Here is a 24,488-nt window from a genome sequence, read left to right on the forward strand (position 1 = left end):
ATCTAGATTTGTTTTCTCTGAAGCCTGTGTGTTCTCTTCATCTTCAACTCCATAGCTGTCCTTACTCTTGAAATTAATTTTTCATTCTTTCTTGCCTTAGTATCTCATAATTTTATATTTGAACTGTTGCTGCCTCTTTTTTGGTCTTGTCTTTTGACATTTTTTCTCTGCGATGGCAATTCATCACTCCCTTAATTGTAGGCACGAAAATTTTAAATATTCTTTAAAAGGTTGTATTCCAAAATTTACTAGTTTAGTTTGATGATTCACTATACCATTTAGAGTGTTAACAGTATTAAGAGGGAGGAACTAATAATCAAAGGAGAATGTTTCTACAGCAAGCTCCAGGCCGTATTTTGAGTTCAACTCAGCAATGGGTCTACGGAATGTGACTGCTCTTCCTTTTCTGAAATAAACTGCTAAGCTACTTATTATGATATAAAATAATTTTAGGTCTACTGAAAATTCATTCTGTTTTAACTTAATTTTCAGTTTAGGTTTGATGAGTCTATTTATTAGTTATCATTTGAACATTTATTATTTATACTATTTAATATATTGTCTTGAAAAGAAGTTGAGGTAATCCCTACAGACAGTGCTGGGGAAAAGATGAAGGTATCAGGATATTCCAACATATGTCTCCTGAAAACAATTTTAAAAATATGACACTACCCATCTAATTCAATAAAAATCAGAATTCAGTAGATCTTAAATACCTTAGAATAACTTTATGTAAAACTTTCTTTAAGAAGAAAGGATCACTGGATTTTTTTGAGGGGCTGCGCTAGAGGAGATAAGGGTAAGGAACTACTTACTGATTCTGAAAAACATAAAAAATTCTAACTTTAAAATGTCGGTTTAAGGACACCTTTTTTATTTCTATTTACTGTAGATAAGTAATATAATTTCTTAAAAACTCCAAAGGCTAGAGAAACACAAAAATCTGGTCTATACATATAATTTGTTAATTTTTATTGGCCAGATCTTTATTTAGACACCATGTGTTCATTTATTCACCAGGTATTTATCTAGTATCTGCTTTATGTCAATCAAGATGCCAAGTGCTGTGGACTGCATGGTGAACAAAAACAGTCCTGGCCTCTGTCAATAAAAAGCTTACAGGTTAGTGGTAGGAAAATAACCACACACCCTTAAACACAGACATAACAGTACAATTGTCAGTGCCTGTAAGAGCGTATTTGACCTAGTAAGGAAAGGCATTTTGTGAATATAATAGCGGAAATCTAAAGGACGTTATCTAGACCAGAGGTTCTTAGTGGTTTGGTGGTGGTAGTGAGGGTTTACTTGCTGTGGGACAATTGGCAATGTCTGGAGACATTTTAATTGTCACAACTGAGACACTGTGGGCATCTAGTGAGTAGAGAACAAGGATGCAGCTAAAACATCTTACAACACACAAGACAGCCCCCCACACAAAGAATTATCTGGCCTAAAATGTCAATAGTAGCAAGGTTTTCTGAGAAATCCTGAACTAGGCAAAGGAAAAAGCACAAGCCAAGATCAGTGGTAGCAGACTCAAGCAGAGAAAACTATAGGGGACAGATCATACAAGGCGTTATAGACCATGTTAAGGAGTTTTAGCTTTTCTTAAAAATAAAGGGGGGAAAAAAGTAAAGGGTTTCAAGAAGATGATGAACTGGGGGGTGAGGACAGTGGTGGTGACCTGCTCAGATAAAAATTTTTAAAAAGTTACTAACTGCAGTATGGTGAACAGATTGGAAGGGAATGAAACTGGATGTGGGTGGATAACATAGGTGGCTAACTAATCTATCTTCTTAGAAACTCCAAAGGCTGGAAAAACAAAAGGTGGTAGTGGTGAGGATATAGAAGTAGCCGAGAAACTTCTTTCTAAAATGTTCAGTATGGGGAAAGGAGAAAGGAAAAATATAGGGTGCTGCGAACCCAGTCCTACAATGTGTGGGTCTGTGTGGCATTTAGCTACATGTCCTTCAGAACTCTCTCAGGGCGCAACAGTAATCTCTAAGAACAGATACAAAACATCTTCTTTGTAGTTAAAAAATAAAGCCCAAGAATAGTCCTTTCTTTTCAAATGCTACATATGGTTAATTGTAAAGCACTTTTTTTGTAAGGATTCAAGCAACCAAAAACTGGAGTAATTAAACTTTAATGTACAAGCTATAATCTATATTTATAATCAGAAGCTTAGGAAGTAATAAAACTAATGTTTGGCTCCACTGAGTATATTCTCAAGAGTGTGTTTTTCCTCAATTATTACTAAATTACTAAAACTAACTAGAAAATATTAAAAAATATTTTATTATAAAACATGTAATTATAAAAAAAGAGGAAATATATAATATATGGCTTAAAGAATAAAATTAATACTCATGAACCTCTAAGTGGCAATTTTTTAAAAAATAGCAAAAAACTTTCATGAATGTTTTATTTTATAAATAGCTTTTAAGATAAAGATTTTAAAACCACACAAAGGGTATTTCAACTTAATACTTTTCCACCATTGGGCAGTTATACTATCAAATGAAAAGAAAACCTCTCAGCTATAAACATTGAATTAAAATCATATATTAAAAAAATCTCATTGATTATCTCACTGTATTCACATTCCAATTGACAGTTAATTTGACTAACCAAACAAAATGAGTTTTTCTTTACTGTTTTATCAAAGTCAACACCACAAATTTATGACATTATTATTTAAAGTTTATGTTAAAACTGGTCTTACTTCTGTAAATACAAAAATGAAAGCTTTGAATACTAGCTTTTTAAAATAGCCTGAATTTTCTCTAACGAAGTAACAGGTTCAAGACATCATATCATACTATCTTATCATATCTTATTTAATGAAATATTAATATTTTATGTAAGGTTTCTATTTAAATTAAATGCAACTGTGTATCTGGCTAAAAATCAAAGCACTGTACTATAAAGCACTATTAAACTGTAATGACACACATGCCTTTTATATAAAGAGAATTTCTTACTTCTTTGGAGGGCAACAGTCTCCAACTCCAAAGACTCTTTCAAATCAAGAATTTTACGACTTGATACATGTTTGGTTTAACATTAAACAAGGATAATCTGAGCTTTATCCTTCCCTGCTGCAGGGCAAGAGGGTCTTCATCAATTTAACTAATAATAGGGCAAAAGATATTTCCTCAAAAGGAGAGTTATCTAACAGTTCTAACCCAATAAAGTTTTTTATACATTTCCTCCCATTCAAACGGTGATATTAGTATTAGTCCTTAAAGAATTACTCACCCAATGAAAGCCACCATCTGCTCCACTATGTGTTTGCTGAATGTTATTATAACAAAGATTTTCTGTAAAGAAAACACCAGTTACAATAAGTATTTCTCATGAAAAAAACCCAATATAAATTCACAATTCTGGTAAGTCTAAAAAGGTGAGGTGCTGCCTTTAATTGCAATCTTTAAAATTCTTCATAAAAAAATAAGAAACACCATTTGCTGCCTACGTGGTATTTTAAAGATGTTTTTCCTTAAGCACTGTTCTAGACTTACTGAGATACATGACCATGTCTGAGGGAAAAATATGAGTCATGAAACCCAAGACTGGGAGGACATTCCACATGTTTTATGTATCTTAGAATGGTGTATACAACTGAAATCATGGGTTCCCATATACTCCCCTCCACTCAAATTAAAGCTGATCAGCCTGATGATAGGGGCTTGGCTAAATCAAATCCAAAGGGTCTTGGAAAGACTGTACATCCTTCATGGAAGTATGAAAATTCCATTTTCAGATTCCGAATGAGCTTGGACTTTCAGGATTAGGATACAAACAAAGGCATCAGCAAATTATTGAGGATATTTATTAGACCCAGGTCATTTTCAATTTGGTGTTACTGAGGTACTCTCCATTAATTAAAGATGTTGATACCTTACCTTTCTTACAAGTAAAGATGCCTTTAGGGCTAATAGGTAGCAAATATTCTTAACTCAATTCAACAAGTGTTACAAAAAGTACTATAAGGAATTATTACAGGTTTTCAGAGAACACAAAGATGAGAAGAATACTTCTTCAATGCCCTGAAGATATTGACAATTTTTTTCTATACACAGTACAAACACGGTAAATACTATATATATGAATGCATATGCCATTTGTGGTAAAAGCAATGTGTTACAGACATTCAAGAAAGAAAAGGTCACATAAATACAATTAATTAGAGACTCAAGAAGGTGATATTAAAGTTTAGCTTTATAGGATTGATGACTGATTAAATATGAGTAGTTCTATAGTATCTCTCCAAATTCCTAATAACATTTTAGTGCTTTGTTATTGTTTATTAAATAATAACTTTAGCCTATGTAACCAAAGGGGAAGGAAGGGAAATAAATACTGTTTCCCCGAAAATAAGACCTAGCCGGACAATCAGCTCAAATGCGTCTTTTAGAGCAAAAATTAATATAACACCTGGTATTATATTATATTATATTATACCTGGTCTTATAGTAAAATAAGACCGGGTCATATTAATTTTTGCTCCAAAAGAAGCATTACAGCTGATTGTCCAGCTAGGTCTTATTTTCGGGGAAACACGGCAATAGTTTTCTTTTTATCCATTCATTGTAAGTCTCAGGAGAGTGCCTACTTTAGACTAAAAAGCTTATTATTTTAGGTAGAAGAATAAGGCACCGACATTTTCTTCATGTACTAGTGTTAAGAGACATTGGCAGCTGCATAGTATAAGGAAAAAAGTCTAAAAAAAGTTCGTAGTACTTTTTTGGTGTTTGTTTATGCTCCTATTAATTTGAAAAGGATACTTACCTATCTCATGGAAAAAACAAGCACATATAGATGTCAAACAGCTACAAGACGGATGATTTTATAAACAATGTTACATAAACAGTATATGAAGATTATGAAGCTAATAAAACTATTATAGATCATTTAGGATAAAAGCATTACTATATGAGGGTCCTTCTACTATCCAGACTAAAAGCCGCTTACTTAGAGCTATAAATCTTTTACTAAAAAACAGAGCTAATGGTTTTGTCTCTTAGTGATCTCACCACCATAAGCTTTCCCTACCATCATTTCCTAACATTCAAAATAAGCCAATACCCAGATAATTGCACAATTTCATTGCTTGAAAACAAAACAAGACTTTCTTGTTATATGCAACAGCTTGAAAATTTATTGTTCTCGGCACGACGTAAATGTCTTGTTTTTAATGTGTCAGACATTTAAGAACATAAATCTCAGGCTAGAGGTCTGAGTGGGGATTCTACCAAATAAAAGACCACAAAACAGCCCACTCGACCATGTGCAGAGAGGAAACAAGGGGAAGGGGAGAGTATGAAAAAAAAAGAACAACCTATCTGTAAAAGAAAGGCGTGCTTACTACATGCCAATGCTACTCTAGGCAGCAGATACCTCAGTGATCCTAGAGACAAAAATCTGTGCCCTCCTGGAGCTTATATTCCTGTGTATGTATGTGAGGTGGTGGGGGGAGGGTAGAGAGGCAGTAAGCAATTCACATGATAAGTAAATTCTATGGTGCATGAAATATTATACATGAGCATGTTGACTTCTCACCTTCTTCATTATTAAGGTTTCTAAGGGTCCTTCTACAGGCAGAGTCTTAAACTTGTCCAGTGGAAGGGGCAATCTTGATCTAACATTATTAGGTGGGCTGATTTAAAAGTTTTAGGGGAGGTTTAACAGATAGCAAGATATCAATAAAAGTAACAACATTTATCAAAGAAAGTTTAAAAAGAGGAAAAAAAGAGAAGAGAACCAGAAGAGGAGACAGGCTTACTATTAGAATATAGAAAAATCTGTGCATGGTGTTTTCCCATTATTTCAGGATGTTATAATGTTTATATTACTCACTAATATTGCTTACCCAAGGAACACGAAATGTTTGTTGCCCTGAGCTACATCTAGTGACATGCCTTTAGAAAGTATGTCTCGGAAACAGTGAAACAGCAAACACATCCCATGGTCTCAGTTTAGTGAAGGAACTCAGATTCTTTCCTTTCAGAAACATAGACGGATTTTAGCTTTCTCTTTTTTCTTCCATATAGAAACAGGGAATGAGCTTTGACTTTATAGAGGTTGGTTTGAATTCCTGGCTCGTAGGCATGTATTTTATCTTCTTTAACACTTAGTTCCCCATCTATGGATAATAACCACCTCACAGAATTGTTCTGAAATAACTAGTGCCAACTGCTTGGCACAAGTCCTTATAAATAGCAGGCATCAAACAATTCCGTTTCCTCAATCATATAAATAATTTATAGTTAAGAAGGCAATGCAAAGGACTGGAAGAAAAAACACTGAACTTGAAGCCAAAAGACTAGAGTTCAAATTCCAGCTGTTACTCTCTTAGGTAACTATTACTTATTAACGTCTGCAAGTTTGATAATTACAAAATGGGAGCAATAATCCCTCTAGCCCAAGATTATAATGATTAAATCAAATGACATACCCGAAGCACTTTAAAGTATGAAGTACTATGTAAAAAATATCAAGCATTGTCCAAACTTGAAAAAAATCTACTGAGAATGTTTTTAAAATATACTACTTGTGAATATTCTGTAATGAAAGGTCTGATATAAGTTGCATACCTTATCACTATAGGGTACTTTTAGCATAATAAATTGTACTAGAATTTATAAAAAATTACTACAGAAAGCAGGATGCATGAAGATTATGGATTCCTAAAGAAGTTGCTGTTAGCAAGGGAATTAAAATGATCTGTTATTGTTCCTTGGGTATTACTACTTTCAAAGGACTCTGAAAAGCTAAATGATAGCTTCTTCTTCACCCAGAAAGAACTAAAAGGATCACAGAAAACATTACCTTCAGATACATTGTAAAATAATTCATTACTCACTACAATATTTTATTATTTGAAAAATCCTGTTATGGTATTTTAAATATTTACCAAACTAACTAGCATTCCAGTATTAAAAAACTCATGTTCACAGAACAATATACTTAATGTAAGTGGGAGAAAATATACTCCCTGAAGGAGAAAAAAACATATACTTGAAATTTTGAGTGGTTATTATGGGAGGAGAGTGGTTTAAAAAATTCATCTCAAATGCCAAAATCTAATATTGAAACTGTGCAGGTAGAAGCAGCTGAAGTTTTTCTGTTTTATTATTTTCTTCTAAGAACTAGAGGTAGAGAAGTGCTAAGAAGCTTGGAGGAAAGACATGCTTTTCATTATTAAGAAATCATACCAGGGCATAGACATTACTCACTGTTCTTGCCTTTCCTTTGGTGAATGCCTCTTTGTTGCAAATCTCATTGATTAAGAAATTCTTTCCAGGTTAATTTTATTTTATTCTGGTGAGATTTGCCCTTAGAAGGAAACAATTTATATCACAGTCCTAGAAGCACACACGCTTTCAGCTCATTTAAATTCTTAGTCTCTTTTATCTCCTCTGTACATATAGTATATACAAAACATACCATGTTTCCCCAAAAATAAGACCGGGTCTTATGTTAACTTTTGCTTTAAAAGACGCATTAGGGCTTATGTTCAGGGGTGATTTCATTCTGAAAAATCATGCTATGGCTTATTTTCCAGTTTGGTCTCATTTTTGGGGAAACACAGTACCTGCTGTCCTAAAGATTTTGTTAAGAGTGGCTCTGAAGACTAGCAGATTTTTACTTCTCTAACCATAATCCACATCTTTTTGCCTCTTTGGAGACCCCTTTCTTCTCCATTTTACCCCACACTAACATCTGGCTGTTTTCTGTAAAGGATATTGGTGTCTTGAGAGGAAGTATTACTATATGCAGTGTATAAAAGAAAAGTAGAAGGAGCGAAAGGAAATATTGTCTCAGCTCATGGTTAGCAAAGACACATTTTTGGGGGCTATGGTTAGCAAAGACACATTTTTTGGGGCTATGTATGTGAAAATGACATGTATTTTTCTATATAGGAACACTATTTTTGTTTGGTAAAAGTCTTGGATAAACAGTTTAACAAAGAAAAAAAGTGAAATAAAGAAAGAAAAAAAAGGAAGAAAGAAGAAAGAAAACAAGGAGAAAAATAATAAAGGATCACAATTTTCCAAAATGGACAGGGAAAACCTACCAAAAATTCACTAACCTCTAAATGACATACCATAGTTGAATACCTAAGCAAGCTACCAACCAAAAGAAGCAGAACCAACATCTTAACAATTTGCCTTGGAATGAGCAAGGGAAATATGTTTTAATGCCTTTTAATCGACTCATCACCATTACGCAGGGAATACGAGGGTATAATTACCTGAATATGCATTTTAATTATTGCTTTTCCAATCAGGGTCGCACCAAAGAAAGTCCAAAAAGGTACAAGAAAGTGTCCACATGTTATTCCAGCCAGATCAAATAGAGGATTTGGAATCTATTAAAAAAAAAATTAAAATGGGACTTCCACATGTAATCCAAAGAACAGGTTAATTTCACCACCTATAGGTAAAGCCTTATTTACATTGCAAAGAGAAGTATGGGTTCCCCTATCAGTACTAGACTGTTTAGGTTAGGCAAGTATTCTAACGTGTCTATAAATTGGGTCTCATATTTATCTCAGACTATTCAATCTATTCAAAGCAAACTCAGCTTTCCTTTTGCTTGTATTACTTATAGCTAATGTCCCCAAAATATACTTTTTTCTATCATATTAGAATTGGACAAAGCCAATGGATTCACAGGAATTTAATACTATTCAGTAGATACTTGGCTTTTTGGGAGCTCGCTGTTTTCCAAGGTGAGGTATAAATGAAGAAAAAAAGCCTTAAGATTATTTCAGTAGTCACTGGGGTTTGCAGAGCTTTACACTAAAATAAATACTATCTAGAAAGTTCTCACATCTATAGCAAACATTCTTGTAAATTCACAAACACATTTATATATTGATCTACTTTTACTTCTCAACATAAAAAAAAAAAAATTCATTATTTGTATTTTATTTTATGAGAGCCGAAGGCTGTGGAGCTGTGTGATGCGTTTTAGAAAGAAAATCAAGTGTGGAAATACAACACTGATTCAGATGTTTTGAACACTCAGTCCCAGACAAAGAAGTGATTCACAACAAATACCTTTTCCAAACAGTCCCACATTTCAAGAATACTAAAAGACAATTCATGTAAAAATGCAAAGAAACCACAAGCTGTTTTTCAGCACTTCATCCGTTTTTCTCCCACAGAAGTACTCCCATAGAAGTGGCTGTTGGCCGAACCATTATAAGTCAATTAATTTATATAATTTCATTTTTGAACTTTCAAAGAAAAGCCTAGTTGTTTTAAAAGATATTTGTCATTTATGTTCTTTTTTAAAAACAGTGCCATGACTAAATTAGAATTCAAGTATTCTTTTGTTAGTAACAACCGGATTCAACAACTGTTGTTTTCCCCATCCAAATTCAAAGTGTTTACACAACTTAATCTGTCTTACAACCACGTAATAACAGTATCATTTGCATAGCATTACAACTGTCATTTCTTATATTTTCTCATTCGACCCTTAGAACTCTATGAATTCTAATTTTCATTGTTTTCCTTTATTATCAGGCTCCACCTCATGTTGAGATGCAAATTAAACTATACAAGATATGTAAATCAGAGTAGATAAAAATTGGAATTTGTTAACATGTTGGACACCTCAGTGTAAGTAGGATTGTAATCAATGAATTGGTTGTTACATGTGCATGTTATTTATTCTTTTCTTCAACTCTAACTAAATACAGACAGAAAGATTAGAATTAAAAGAACTATTAAGTAGCTTTGAGATTTTCCCTCAACTACAAATTTTACTTATTTTTACCTTAAATATTTACTGTTTTATTTTTACCTTAATATTTACTATTTAAATATTAACAACAAAATAACTAACTAATAAGGCTTTTACCTTAAATCAAGTATATATATCTTTAATACCTAAATGTATTAAACATATCCCTAAAAACAGTTCTTAGGGCAAAATTAATCTATTGATTTATGTTAAATATTGACTATTCTAGTCAAATATAAAAAGGACTGGCTAGTATAGAAAGCAGATTTTTAGCAGTTTGGACACAGGTATAGACGAGTGCCAAGGAATAAGTATTTTTTGCTTTAATAAATCAAAGATACTTGTATTTTCCCTAGGAATAAGGAAAGCTAACTTTTATTGAATGCTTTGATTTGCTTGGTACTTTTCTAAGGTTTCTACATCATCAACTTACTTAATTCCCCAAACAAGGCTATGGATGATGCTGTTCCATCCATTTTACAGATAAGAAAAGTGAGACAGGTTAAGCAATTTGGTCAATGTAAATGGCAGCAGAGCAAGATTTCCACCCAGGCAACAACCCTGGTTCCCAGGTTTGTTGTCTTAGCCTGAAGCTAAGAACATTATTATCCATTAAGCCTCTCAGCTAATCCCGGTCTGCTGAGTTTCCACAGCACTTGTTACTTCTCGATATATTTCAATGGTTACCCTCACTAGACTTCAGGATCCTTGAGGAAAGGGAATATTCCTTTCTCTTCTTTATTCCAAGCACTCAGTGGCTGATAGAAAGCTGATGAATAACAATTAAAAAGTGGTTGACCATTTATGTTCTAGGCATGTGTTAGTTCACATATATAATCCTCACATCAGCCTTTGCAATGTCTTAATGCCCCATTTGAAAATTAAAAAACTAGGGCTCAAAGAGAGTAACTTGACTGAGGTTACATAACTAGGTAAGAGTGAAAACTAGGAACTTAAGTAAGCCTGACTCCAAAGCCAATTCTGTAATATCACACTACAACATACCTATACATTGCTCAAATAGTTAAGATCAATATTGTGATAAAGAGCTTCTATATTAAAAAGTTAGATTATGAAAATTTCTAGTATTGCCAAGGTCAAAAGACAGTATAATTCAGGCACATGTATATTTTAAAATATCTCTAGACCGCTGATACCACATTTGAAATTTTGGCACCAAATGTTCTCCTTTGTTGGCCATTTGCTTTGCTATGGCGTGGAAAGTGGGTACTCAGAGATATATTCATGTGCTCGTACATAATAGATAAAGTAGCTATGCATCAGTAGACAATAATTTTGTGAATTTTACTTTTAATTACAGCTTTTATCATATCAACTAGGTTCACCTAGTTATTCTGGCCAAATCCACCACTGAACTACCAACAAGCGTGTACAGACTACCAAAGAAAACTTGGCTCAAAATGCTACATTTCAAAAGGAACTGTTTTTATTATATTTGAAAAGGACAAGGATAAACACCAACTCATCAAAGAACATCAATTTCACAAATTTTGCAATTTGAGAGATTAAGTTTCTGACATAAATGGATTCTGAGTTCACGGTAACCAAAGATGCCCTTAACTTTGCCACAGATGTTCCAATTACCTAACTAGGTGTTAATGTCACTTAAGACGGGTTTTATATGAATTCATCTTTATAACTAATGCTTGAAACTTTGGAAAAAGACTACTTATCTACAACTCTGGAAAGAATGAAGTCATTGTTATTTGGTTAAATGCACTTCATTATAAATTCTTCATGGGAAGGATGGATTTTGTCTCCTTTGTTCTTACTGAATCAAGCCATTTAGGCCTGAAGTCATCAAGGCATGATGAAATGCTTAGAAGTCAATAAACAAAATATGAACCTATCTAACAGAAAACAGCTCATTTGATGAGTAAGATGATTAATAAAATTACATACCCATTAAAAGTGATACCATTTTTCAACATTTAGGCTTGTATCTTTAAAAACAAGTTGGATCAAAACATAAATCCACTATTTATTGGAATTTCTCATATTTAATACAATTCACTTACTGAAGCACAGGCCAAAATTCCAAAAAATCCAACCTTCTGTACTAGGTTTTGAATTGCCAGTTTAGCCCGGGAGGCAAAGTCCTGTATAAAAGAGAAGGAAAGATAGTTCTTTATAGTATAGAGTTATATGAAACGTCTCACAATCTGAAAGCATTGATTCATTTAATAAGATGAATGATTTTTTTAAAATCACAACAGGCTGCACTGGAAAACATGCAAATAAAATCTTGATAGAACTTTAATTACATCCGTAAAGATAAACTTGTACCACATTTCAAGAATAAACCAAAACATTGTTAATTATTTTTTTATTCCCTCTGGATTATCTAGGGATGAAAATAGTGCTATAAACTAACCATGAACCAACACATTTTTTTTGGAAATACTGACCTACCACCTCTACTTCTCTTTCCTTCTACAACTCACTCCTTGATTTATATCAGGGTAAGAAATCATAGGGTTTTTCAAGACAGCCAGTAAAGACACCTCTGCTGATCACTAGCCAGAAGATGGAAAAAAAACAGCTATGTGGCAATAACTAAGCCATTCATTACACCCCAAAGCAAAATAACATCCTACATTTGCACAGCTTGTGCTAGTTTTATAAAACGTTTTCACAAACATTGTACTTGAGCCTTTCAATAATCCTGAGGTGTAGGTAAAGTAGACTCTTCAGATTCTGAAACCAGTGCTCTTTTTATTTCTCCATGGCCACTTCCCATGCTGAAACATGTATTTGGCTGGCTAGTTTATTTTCACAATTTTCTACTTCTAACATGTTCATGCTACAATTATACATATGTCTACACTTTTTCTTAAAAGTACCAATCTGAAATTTGACTCTAATTCTTTCATGGTTTTGAAATGGTATGTACTCCAATCAAAATTTCAATGAAAATGATTGAGACAATAAAAAATATTAGCTAATGTGTAAATGTCTTTTTAAATAGTAATTCATATCATAGATCTTCTTCCCCTCTCTAGTTCAATACTCTAATAGACAGAAATCTTATAGAAAGGTCAGAATATAAGATAGAAGGTTCTTTCATAGAATAGTAACAGGGTTTAAAACACTTCTCTAATCCACAACAGAAGGTGTTTATTCCTACTTAAAAAAACAAACAAAACTCCTTTAACAAATAATATGTAGCATAGCCCTATCAAATTACCACATTGAATATTAAAATAAAAAAATAATATCTTCCTCCTACTCACTTGCTGAGAATGGTGAAAAAGTGAAAGGAATTAAACCAATATGGTATATTTTAAATGATATCAACAATCAATATAAACACTTTTCAAGTTCAAAGTTAATCATTAACTAAATTCTGCAATGCAATTTTGTAATTTTACAATTTATTTCCAAAGAGAGAATTGTTTGGGGGGGAATTAGGCTTACTTTTTTAGTAAGTCAATTACATCAGATTTAATATTTTAAACAACTGAACTACTGTAGCAAAAGGCACTTTCGATTTTCAGATTTCTAACTAAAGGCTTTTTTTTCTTAAATTAACTACTGCCTTAAGAGTGAAATATTGATTGTGATTTAAAAACTGTTTAAGAATATATAATGAAATCAGTTTTCCAAAAAAACTTATTTTAAAATAAATTACACTTTCATTTATTTTGAATAATTTACACAATCTAAATTACTAAATTTATTATTAGAGGTATGAAATAAAAATTGGTAAGCCACAGTGAATAGAAATGTTTTGAGTTTTTAAAACATCAAACAGTATTATTAGATTACCAACTAGTTATGAAATTTTCATTAATAAAGTCTAAGAGTTAAAACTATAAATTCAGGAAAATGCCTTCCTTTATAGCCTTTGATGTCTTTACAGCAAATCTATTTTAATAAGAGGCAAGATGGTATTCAATTGCTAAGAAAAAGTAAAACAAAGAAAAAAAAAAACCACACAAATTTTATTTCAAAGACAGCACGCTTTTTATAAATGTGTCTTCCAAGTCAGACATATGTGTGAACATTTTTCTATCACAGGATTTATTAGTCCTCAATACATAAAATTATAGAAAATTCGATATTTGCATAAAATGGCATCGACAAGAGCAACAAAGTATTTAGAAGTTTCAGTGTCCTGTTTCCTTTTATATTAACTTCAAGGCTTTAGAATCTCATGTTTATTTAAACCAAGTGGACTATGGTAGTATTATCATTTTAAACCGATGGTATTTTTCTACTAGTCTCTCTCTTTCTTTCTCTCTCTCTCTCAAACTGGAAAACAGGTATAAATATACCAGTTGGTTTATGTAAAAAACAAATGATTAAACATTATATAGGGCACCTAATATACAAAATAAAAAAATATGTAAACCTACAGAAGTTCAAGGAATTATGTTTTTAAAGTCATCCTGAAAGTAAGGAGCCATTGTATCCCTTTGGGGCAGAAATCTCTTTACTCAACAGAAATTAGACAAAAACAAAGAAAAATAGACTCCTTGTTCTTTCAGATGCCTGGGTACCCATCATCAATTATTCTTAACAGTGCTTCAAGAATTTTTATTTGAGGCAAAAGAGTTACTCTATCCAAATAAGTGAAGTAGAAATCTCCCTAACCTTTTTTAAAATTAACTTTCAGCTGGCATATCTTACAAGAAAAACAAGTTAAGTGCCTTTTTAATGGGGAATCTTACTTTTAAAAAAGTCTGAAAGTCATCTACTGAAAATGGATTTCATAAATCTTATTGTGTCTTTAACACACACGCACACAGTGACCATGCTACTTTCGGTTCCTATAATTTATTTTCCAGGTCTTTCACAATATTCTCAGAATTAAAATTACATTTATACATTAAACCATCCATGAACATTTACTTAAATTAAACTAATGTGAAGTCTGCACAATTGTTTTCATTACAAGAAACCAACAGTAGGAGAACATGCAGTCTGAGGGCAAATTTTTCTTGATGGTTTTCCTTGCCAGTGTAATGAAAACAAACTCAAGGAATCATTGTTATTAGTATTTGTATTAAATAGCAAAATAACTTGTTTAGTTTTCATAAACACAATCAAATTTTGTTGTATTTATTTTAAATTTATTTTACTTTAAAACCATATATTCAAAACTTAGTGATATGGCTTTAAAGTCTTTATTAACATAATTTTGTTGAAAATATCATTCTTTTATTATTGTCTAAAATGTTCTACATGTTAAATGTAATGTACTTTTGCTTGTTTGTTGCTCTATAGTTCTAAAAGTTCTTTATTTTTTTTAACAACTTCTGTACTATTTTATTATTTGAATAATTTGACAGCTCTTATATTGATTTTAAAGTAACATTGTCTAGGCATTAAAATATTTATATTTCCACCTGCTTTAAAATAGAGAGAATTGTACTGTATATTATTCGACAATAAGCCCATCTTAAATACACACATACCAATGTTAACAAAAAGCCTCTCTTTAAAGTTTAAAAGAATCATTTCAAATAAAATTTGCTATTATTATTAGGCCATCAAATAAGCCAAAAAGTGTGTACTAATAATAAACAACAATATTTTAAAGCAAAAGTTTAACAAATTAGTATGTTATGTATTTGATATTCAAGTTAAATATAAAAGGAAATTATTATTTCATTTTAATGGTTTTGGTGTATTTGTGGGAACAATGTAGTTAAGTTCAGTTTGAATACTTCCTCAATTGTCATTCTTCGTAAAAAAAAAAATCTGTACAACTAAAACCAAATTCCTTTTAATACTTTCATTTCTCTGGATTCACATTTCACAACGTTTACCTATTTCACAATTTAAGTGCCTCAGAGGAAAGTTTCATTCTCTAGCTCTACCTAAATAATCAGCAAGCAATTACAATTAGTAATTATATATCACTTTCTACTTTTTAAAAATAAATAAACAAAATACAAGTAAATAAAATTATCTTTCCCACTCCCACCAACAGTGATTATGTATGTAACTGATCATGCTTCTAAAAGTAAGAATGAGAGACACTAGGAACATTTCCCAATGACTGCAAGACAGATGAAGAAAAGTTACAGTAAGTCCTTAACACTGAGATTTCAAGGATTAATAATAATACAAAACTACACAAAGTCTTCAAGTATGAATATTCCTGCACTACATTCACTTCACATTTCTTTTTCTTAAGAAATATATTTGTGATTAAGGAGAAAGAGAAACTGTAGAATTAATAATAATTAACCTGTAAAATACTAATCTTTGAATCTAAATATGTCAGCTTGGATCTAAACATATGAAATAAATGTATTTACTTTCAAATAGCAACAGTAATGTTTCATTTTCATGATAAGTGACCACATGAAATTTCAAGATCTCTTTAAAAAAAGAAACTGAAAATCCCTAAAGATATTAAATGAATGCAATATTACTGGAGATAAATATGCATTTGTTTAATAGCTTATGTTAGTTTGAACTGACCTATTATCAATATAATAGTAAACATCCAGCAATTTAATACATTATCTGCCTTCTTAACCCAGTATATGTTAAAAATTTCTGCTGAAATGCTATTCTTGTGGTTGGTATTAAACCCTGCTCCAATATTAAAAACCACAGAGCAACTATTGCAAATAATTCCTTGCATACAAGTTGAATTTATGTTAAAATATACTGTATTTGTGAAGTTCTTTTGCCATTTAAAATGACTTGCTAGTTCCTGTATCCTAATTAATTATATTGTGTCAAGCTAGTAAAACTCTATTAATCAGCAATTGAGCTAAATAGTAATGATGACTTATTGTTACAAGTTGTTTCAGCATCATGGACAATCACTCTGAACTATTAACTTGTTATTAAGATTCTACTAACCATGTAATTAAATATTTTCTGCAATGAAATCATATTACACACAGTAAATAACAGAATTAAAGAGCACAATTAATTATTCATGGAAATGGCAATGAAACATTACTCATAATCTTTAAATCTTTCTCCTCCTAAAACCAGACTAAAACCTGTCTAATAGCAATTTTCTACCTGTTATCAGGGTTCTTTACGGTTTTTTTAATCTAAAAATATAGAGCATTAATTCATTAAAGTTAAAGTGAGTAAAATATTTTATCTTACTGTTGACTTCCTCAACAATATCATTAATGTAACTGCTTTATTAATATTGCATATTTGAGTAGGTCTCCTTTAAATTAGGTACATTTTCAAAGAGTTACACATCATCTATTCTGTTATAATGGACCCAGACACACTTATGAGATGAAGATTATTAGGAAATAAATTCTAGGGTTACAAGAAAAAGTAGGGATATTAACTTGATGAAATATAGTGATTGTGACAGTAAGAAGTAGTAAATTTTAAATTTAGTACTGATAGATGCTGGATTACAAAATATACACACAGTTACCAAAAAACAGTAATCAGAACAGAGTTGTGCAACTATTTTCTAAAAATGAAATGTTTTAATACACAATTTATGGCCTTTACATTATTCAATGAGAGCTCACTAGAATTTCTACTTAAATTGGAAATGAGGGTAAAATTCTATAATAGTGTAAACAGAATACATCACATAAACATAAATCCAAAAGCAAATAAATTTTATTCTGAGAGTAATTTGGAGATCTAGAAGTTTTAAGAAGATATTATAGAGTTCTGATTCAAGATGGTGACATAGGAGGATCCTATACTCATTTCCTCCCTGGAATACACTGAATCTACAGTTATATAAGTAACAATTCCCTTTGAAAGACATTCAGTAACTAGTTGAGTGACTCCTAGTCTGATGCCCCAGCTTTTGTGGCTGCCATCCCAGAGGACATATCTCTTGATAGTCTGGCTCTAGTGGCCAGCAGGGATTGTGTTCATGGGTTCAACAGGATGGTAGCAAACAGAGAAAGTTAGTAGCTGGCTATTCCCCCAGGGCTTAGTGCAGAGAGAGCAAACAGAAATGCCCATCTTCCAGTCTTTCATGGAAAGGGGTGCATTTGAATACTTTAAAATTTGCTGCCTGAGGGAACACCTTCCCTCAGCCTGCTCCTAGGTGCTGACAAGATAGTCACAGGTTTTGACACACCCTCAACAATTGAGACAAAGGACAGAGGACTCTAAGGACAAAGAAAGCTTCTTAGACAACCAGAAAAGAGTAAGAGACAATCAACAGCTAGGGCAGAATTGAATAAGGTTCATCTCCTACAGGAGGCCACTCCTTCAAGACGGGGAGGGGTGGCTGTTTTATAATGCATATAAACTAACACAGTCAAAGAAAATGAAGAAACAGAGGAATACCATCCAAAGGGAAAAAACAAAACAAGATAAAGCCTCAGAAATAAACCTTAACAAAATGAAAATAAGTGATTTACCTCACAGTTCAAAACAATAGTTATAAACATGCCCATTGAGATCAGGAGAACAACGTATGAACAACGTGAGAATTTCAACTGAGATACAAAATATAAGAAAGTACCATATAGAAGTCACAGAGGTAAAAACTACCGTGTTTCCCAGAAAATAAGACCTAGCTGGACAATCAGCTCTAATGCGTCTTTTGGAGCAAAAATTAACATAAGACCCGGTCTTATTTTACTATAAGACTGGGTATAATATAATATATTAATATAAAACATATAATACTGGGTCTTATATTAATTTTTGCTCCAAAAGACACATTAGAGCTGACTGTCCAGCTAGGTCTTACTTTCGGGGAACCACGGTATGATAGCTGAACTGGAAAATTCAATAGAGGGGTTCAAGAGCAGACTAGATAAAGAAAAAAGGATCAGCCAACTTCAAGCAGATAAGGCAGTGGAATTCATCCAATCAGATGAGCAAAGAGAAAAAAATGAAAATGAGTGAAGACAGCTTAAAAGACTTATGGGATAACACCAAGTGAACGAGTATTTACATTAAAGAGGGTACCAGATGGAGAAGCAAGAGAGAAAGGGGAAGAAAAGTTATTTGAAAAAATAATGGCTGAAAACTTCCCTATCCTGATGAAGGAAAGAGACATCCAGACTCAGGAAGCCCAGAGATCCAAAAAAGATGAATTTAAAGAGATCCACAGGAAGACACATTATAATTAAATTGTCAGAAGTTAAATACCAGGAGAGACTCTTAAAGGCACCAAGAGAAAAACATGTTACATATAAGGAAACCCCATAAATGATAAGTGAATTTTTCAACAGAAATTCTGACAGCCATAAGGGAGTAGCACAATATATTCAAAGTACTGAAAGAAAGTAACTGCCAACCAAAAATACTCTATCTAGCAAAGCTGTCCTTCAGAATAGAAGGGAAGATAGCAAAAGTTGAAGGAGTTTAGGGAAAACATATGAAAATATAAACCTCACTGCTAAAGGTAAATATACAGTTAAATTCAGAATAACTGAATGTTGTGAAGGTGGTGGGTTAATCACTCATAAAGCCAGTATGAAGTTTAAAATCAAAAGAAATGAAAATAATTATAAGTACAGTAATTTGTTAATAGATACACAGATAAAAAGATATAAATTGTGACATCAAAAACATAACAAGTAGTGTAAAGTAAAAATGTAGAACGTTAGAAAGCATTTGAACTTATGTTGTTATCAACTTAAAATAGACTTATAAATGTTTTATATAAGCCTTGTGGCAACCACAAAGCAAAAACCTACAGTGGATACACGAAGGACAGAAAACAATATAAGCATACCGCTACAAAAATCATCAATCACAAAGGAAGGCAGCAAGAGAAGAAGAAAGGAACAAAGGAATAACAAAACAGATAAAAACAATAAATAAAATGGCAATAACTCTATACCTATCAATAATAACTTTAAATGGATTAAATTCTCCAATAAAAATGTACAGAGTAGCTAGATAGATTAAAAAAAATACCCAGGTATACGAGGTGTGATCAAACAATAAGGTAAATGTTTAAATAAAAACTATTATAGTAAAAGACACATTTCCATGAATCTCCCTCAAAATACTCCCCCCTCACTTTGAACACACTGATCCCATCATTCTTGCCACTTTCTGAAACAGTTCTGGAAGCCCTCTTTCGTGAGTGTCTTTAGTTGCGCTGTGGTGGCTGCCTCAACGTCCTGAATCGATTCAAAACATTTTCCTTTCATGGTCAGTTTGACTTTGGGAAAGAGCCAGAGGTTGCACGGTGCCAGATCCAGAGAATAAGGTGGATGAGGACACACCATAATGTTTTTATTTGACAGAAATTGCCGTATACCAGAAGTGATGCGTGACACGGAGCGTTGTAATGATGGAGATGAAAGTAAAGACACTCATGAAAGAGGTCTTCCAGAACTGCTTCAGAAAGTGGCAAGAATGATGGGTTAAGTATGTTTGAAGCAAGGGGGAATTTTTTTTTTTTTTAAATATTTTATTGGGGAAGGGGAACAGGACTTTATTGGGGAACAGTGTGTACTTCCAGGACTTTTTCCAAGTCAAGTTGTTGTCCTCTCAGTCTTAGTTGTGGAGGGCGCAGCTCAGCTCCAGGTCCAGTTGCCATTACTAGTTGCAGGGGGCACAGCCCACCGTCCCTTGAGGGAGTCGAACCAGCAACCTTGTGGTTGAGAGGATGCGCTCCAACCAACTGAGCCATCCGGAAGGCAGCTCAGCTCAAGGTGCCGTGTTCAAGCTTAGTTGCAGGGGCGCTGTTCACCATCCCTTGCAGGACTCGAGGAGTTGAACCGGTAACCCTGTGGTTGAGAGCCCACTGGCCCATGTGGGAATCGAACCGGCAGCCTTCGGAGTTAGGAGCACGGAGCTCCAACCGCCTGAGCCACCAGACCGGCCTCAAGGGGGAATATTTTGAAGGGGATCAATGGCAAAGTGTCTTTTACTGTAATAATTTTTTAAAAATTTAAATATTCACCATATTTTTTGATCACATCTCATATGTTGCCTACAAGAGACTCACTTCAGGTTTAAGGACACACACACTGAAAATGAAGAAATTGAAAAAGTTATTCCACACAAGTAGAAACCAAAAGATAACTTAGGTAATGATACTCCTATCAGACAAAACAGACTTTAAGACAAAGACTGCAATAAGAGGCAAAGACTGTCATTATACAATAAAGGTGTGAATCCAACAAGAGGGTATAACATTTATGAATAGTTATGCACCATCATTATGCACCAACATAAGAGCACCTAAATACATAAAGCAATATTTACATATCTAAAGGGAGAAATAGACAGCAACACAATAATAGGGTACTTCAATACCCCACTTCCATCAATAAATAGATCCAGTCAGAAAATCAATAAGGAAACATTGGACTTGAATGACACATACTAAGACCAGTCACAACAGATATTTACAGAACATTCCATCCAACAGCAGCAGAATATTATTCTCAAGTGCATGTGGTACAATATACAGGATGGATCATGTATTAGAATATAAGGCAAATAATAAATTTAAGAAGACTGAAATCATATCAAGCATCTTTTCCGACCACAATGGTATTAAACTAGAAATCAATTCCAAGCAGAAAAACTGGAAAATTCACAAATAGTGGAGGTTTAACAATATGCTATTGAACTACCAGTGGGACAAAGAACTCAAAAAGTGAAATCAAAAAAATATCTTGAGACAAATAAAACTGGAAATATAATATAGCAAAACTTAAGGAATGCAGCAAAAGCAGTTCAAATGGAAATTCATAGTGATAAATGCTTACATTAAGAAATAAAGAACAGAAAAAGGGAAACAAATTTAAAAAGAGAAAAAAACAAACAAAACAGAGAAAAAAGAAATAAGATCTCAAATTAACAACCTAACTTTATACCTCAAGGAAGTAGAACATGAAGAACAAACAAAGCCCCAAGTTAGTAGAAGGAAGGAAATAAGATCACAGTGAAAATAAATAAAATATAGACTAGAAAGATAGTAGAAAAGATCAATGAAATAAGCTGATTTTTTGAAAAGATAAAACAAAATAAACCTTTAGCTAGATTGACCAAGAGAAAGAGAAGACTTAAGTAAATAAAATCAAAACCAAAAGAGGCGACATTAACACCGATACCACAGAAATACAAAGGATCATAAGAGACTACTATGAATAATTATATGCCAAAAAACTGGACAACCTAAAAGAAACGGAAAAATTCCTACACACTTATAATCTACCAACACTGAATCATAAAGAAATAGAAAATCCGAAAAGACCAACTGCTAGTAAGACATTGAATCCGTAATCAAAAACTTCCCAATAGAGTAAAGTGCTGGACCAGATGTCTTCCACTGGTGCATTACACCAAACATTTAAAAAAGAACTAATGCCAGTCTTGCTCAAATTCTTCTGAAAAATAGAAGAGGAGGGAAGACATCCAAACTCATTTTATGAGGACACAACATTACTCCAATACCAGTACCAGGCAAGGACACTACAAGGAAAAAAACAAAAACTTACAGGCTAATATCCCTGATGAACACAGATGCAAAAATCCTCAAAAAAGTACTAGCAAGCTGAATTGAACAATACATAAAAAGGTACATGGTGAATATCATTCACCATGATCAAGTGGGATTTATTCAAGATGCAAAAATGATCCAATATCCACAAAGCAATCATCGTGATACACCACATGAACAAAATGTAGAATAAAAATTATATGATCACCTCAAATGGTTGCAAAACAAGCATTTGACAAAATCTAACACCTATTCATGATAAAAAAACTCCCAACAAAGTGGGCAGACAGGGAATGTACCTCAACATAATCAAATGCCATTTTTGACAGAAAGAAAAGCACAACTAATATCACATTCAACGGTGAAAAACTGAAAGCTTTCCCTCTAAGATTAGGAACAAGACAAGGACGCCCACTTTCACCACTTTTATTCAACAGTCCTAGCCAGAGCAATTAGGCAAGAAAAAAAAATATAAAAGGCTTTCATATCGGAAAGCAGAAAGTAAAACTGTCTCCATTTGCAGATGTCATATTATTTACAGAAAATCCTAAAGACCCTACCCAAAGACTCTTAGAATAAACTAATTCAGTAAAACTGCAGGATACAAAACCAATATATAAAAATCAGTTGCATTTATATACACTAATAATGAACTATCAGAAAGAAACAAAGAAAATAATCCCATTTACAATTGCATCAAAAAGAATAAAATACCCAAGAAGGTGAAAGACCGGTACACTGAAAAAAACTATATGACATTAAGAAACTGAAGAAGACACAAATAAATGGGAAGATATTTCATGCTCATGGATTGGAATAATTAATATTGTTAAAATGTTTATACTATCCAAAGCAATCTACAGATTCAATACAAACCTTATCAAAATTTCAATGTCATTTTTCACAGAAATAGAACAAACAATTCCCAAATTTGTATGGAACCACAAAGGACTCAGAATAGCCAAAACAATCTTGATAAAGATGAACAAAGCTGGAGGCATCACACTCCCTGATTATAAACTATATTACAAAGCTGTAATAATCAAAAGTATGGATTGCCTTAAAAACATACACATAGATCAATGGAAAAGAATACAGAGCCCAGAAATAAACCCACGCATATATGATCAGTTAACTTATGAGAAAGGAGCCAAGGACATAGAATGAAGAAAGCATAGTCTCTTCGATAAACAGTTGCTGAAAAAACTGGACAGCCACATGCAAAAGAATGAAACTGGATCCCTATTTTATACCATAGATACAAAAATCAATTCAAAATTGATTAAAGACTTGAACATATGATCTGAAATCATAAAACTCCTAGAAGAGACCATAGGGGGTAAACTTCTTGACACTGGTCTTGGCAATGATTTTTTGGGTATAACAACAAAGCAAAGGTAACAAAAGCAAAAATAAACAAGTGGGATACATCAATCTAAAAAGCTTCTATACATTGCAGCCACTTTGGAAATCAGTATGGAGGTATCTCAAAAAACTGGAAATGGAACTACCTTATGACCCAGCAATTCCACTCTTAACGTATCTATCCAGAGAAATCCAAGATGGTAATTCAAAAAAATATATGCACCCCTATGTTTATTGCAGCGCTATTTACAACAGCCAAGGCTTGGAAACAATCAAAACGCCCATAGGTAGACTGGATTAAGAAACTGTGGTACATTTATACAACGGAGTATTAAGAAGAATGAAACCTTACTATTTGCAACGATATGGATGGATCTAGAGAACATCATGCTAAGTGAAATAAGTCAGTCGGAGAAAGACAAATACCGCATAATCTCACTTACATGTGAAATCTAAAGAACTGAATAAATGGGCAAAGTAAACAGAAAAACAAACAAACAAACAAAGAAATAAGCTTCTATACAGTAAAGGAACCCATTGAAAAAAATGAAAAGGCAAAATCAAATGGGAAAAAACATATACACACCATATATTTAACGAGGAGTTAATATCCAAAACACAGCAGGAACTCATACAACTCAATAGAAGAAAAAAATCTGATTAAAAAATGGGCAGAAGATCTGAATAAGCATTTTTCCAAAAAAGACATAAATATGTCCAAAAGGTACACGAAAAGGTGCTCAACATCAGTAACCATCAGGGAAATGCAAATCAAAACCACAATGAGATATCACCTCACAATTATTAGAAAGGCTATCAATAAAAAGAAGAGATAACAAGTATTGGTGAGCATATGGAGAAAGGAGGATCCTCATGCACTGTTTCTGGGAATGTATGCTACAGCCAGTATGATGGTTCCTCAAAAATTAAAACTAGAACCACAATATAATTCAGC

General features: G+C 32.8%; 1 protein-coding gene across 1 annotated transcript in view; it reads right to left on the reverse strand.

Annotated features, from left to right (window-relative positions):
- VMP1 (vacuole membrane protein 1) overlaps positions 1–24,488 on the reverse strand; it is a 107,159-nt gene that overhangs the window by 15,148 nt on the left and 67,523 nt on the right. Inside the window, exons 8-10 of the mRNA XM_033090200.1 lie at positions 11,802–11,882; positions 8,261–8,377; positions 3,262–3,323 (exon numbers count right to left, since the gene is read on the reverse strand). Coding sequence (XP_032946091.1) covers positions 3,262–3,323; positions 8,261–8,377; positions 11,802–11,882 — 260 coding nt within the window. The remainder of the gene's footprint in view (positions 1–3,261; positions 3,324–8,260; positions 8,378–11,801; positions 11,883–24,488) is intronic.

The sequence above is a fragment of the Rhinolophus ferrumequinum genome, chromosome 21 (assembly GCF_004115265.2).
Source record: "Rhinolophus ferrumequinum isolate MPI-CBG mRhiFer1 chromosome 21, mRhiFer1_v1.p, whole genome shotgun sequence".
Taxonomy (NCBI): domain Eukaryota; kingdom Metazoa; phylum Chordata; class Mammalia; order Chiroptera; family Rhinolophidae; genus Rhinolophus; species Rhinolophus ferrumequinum.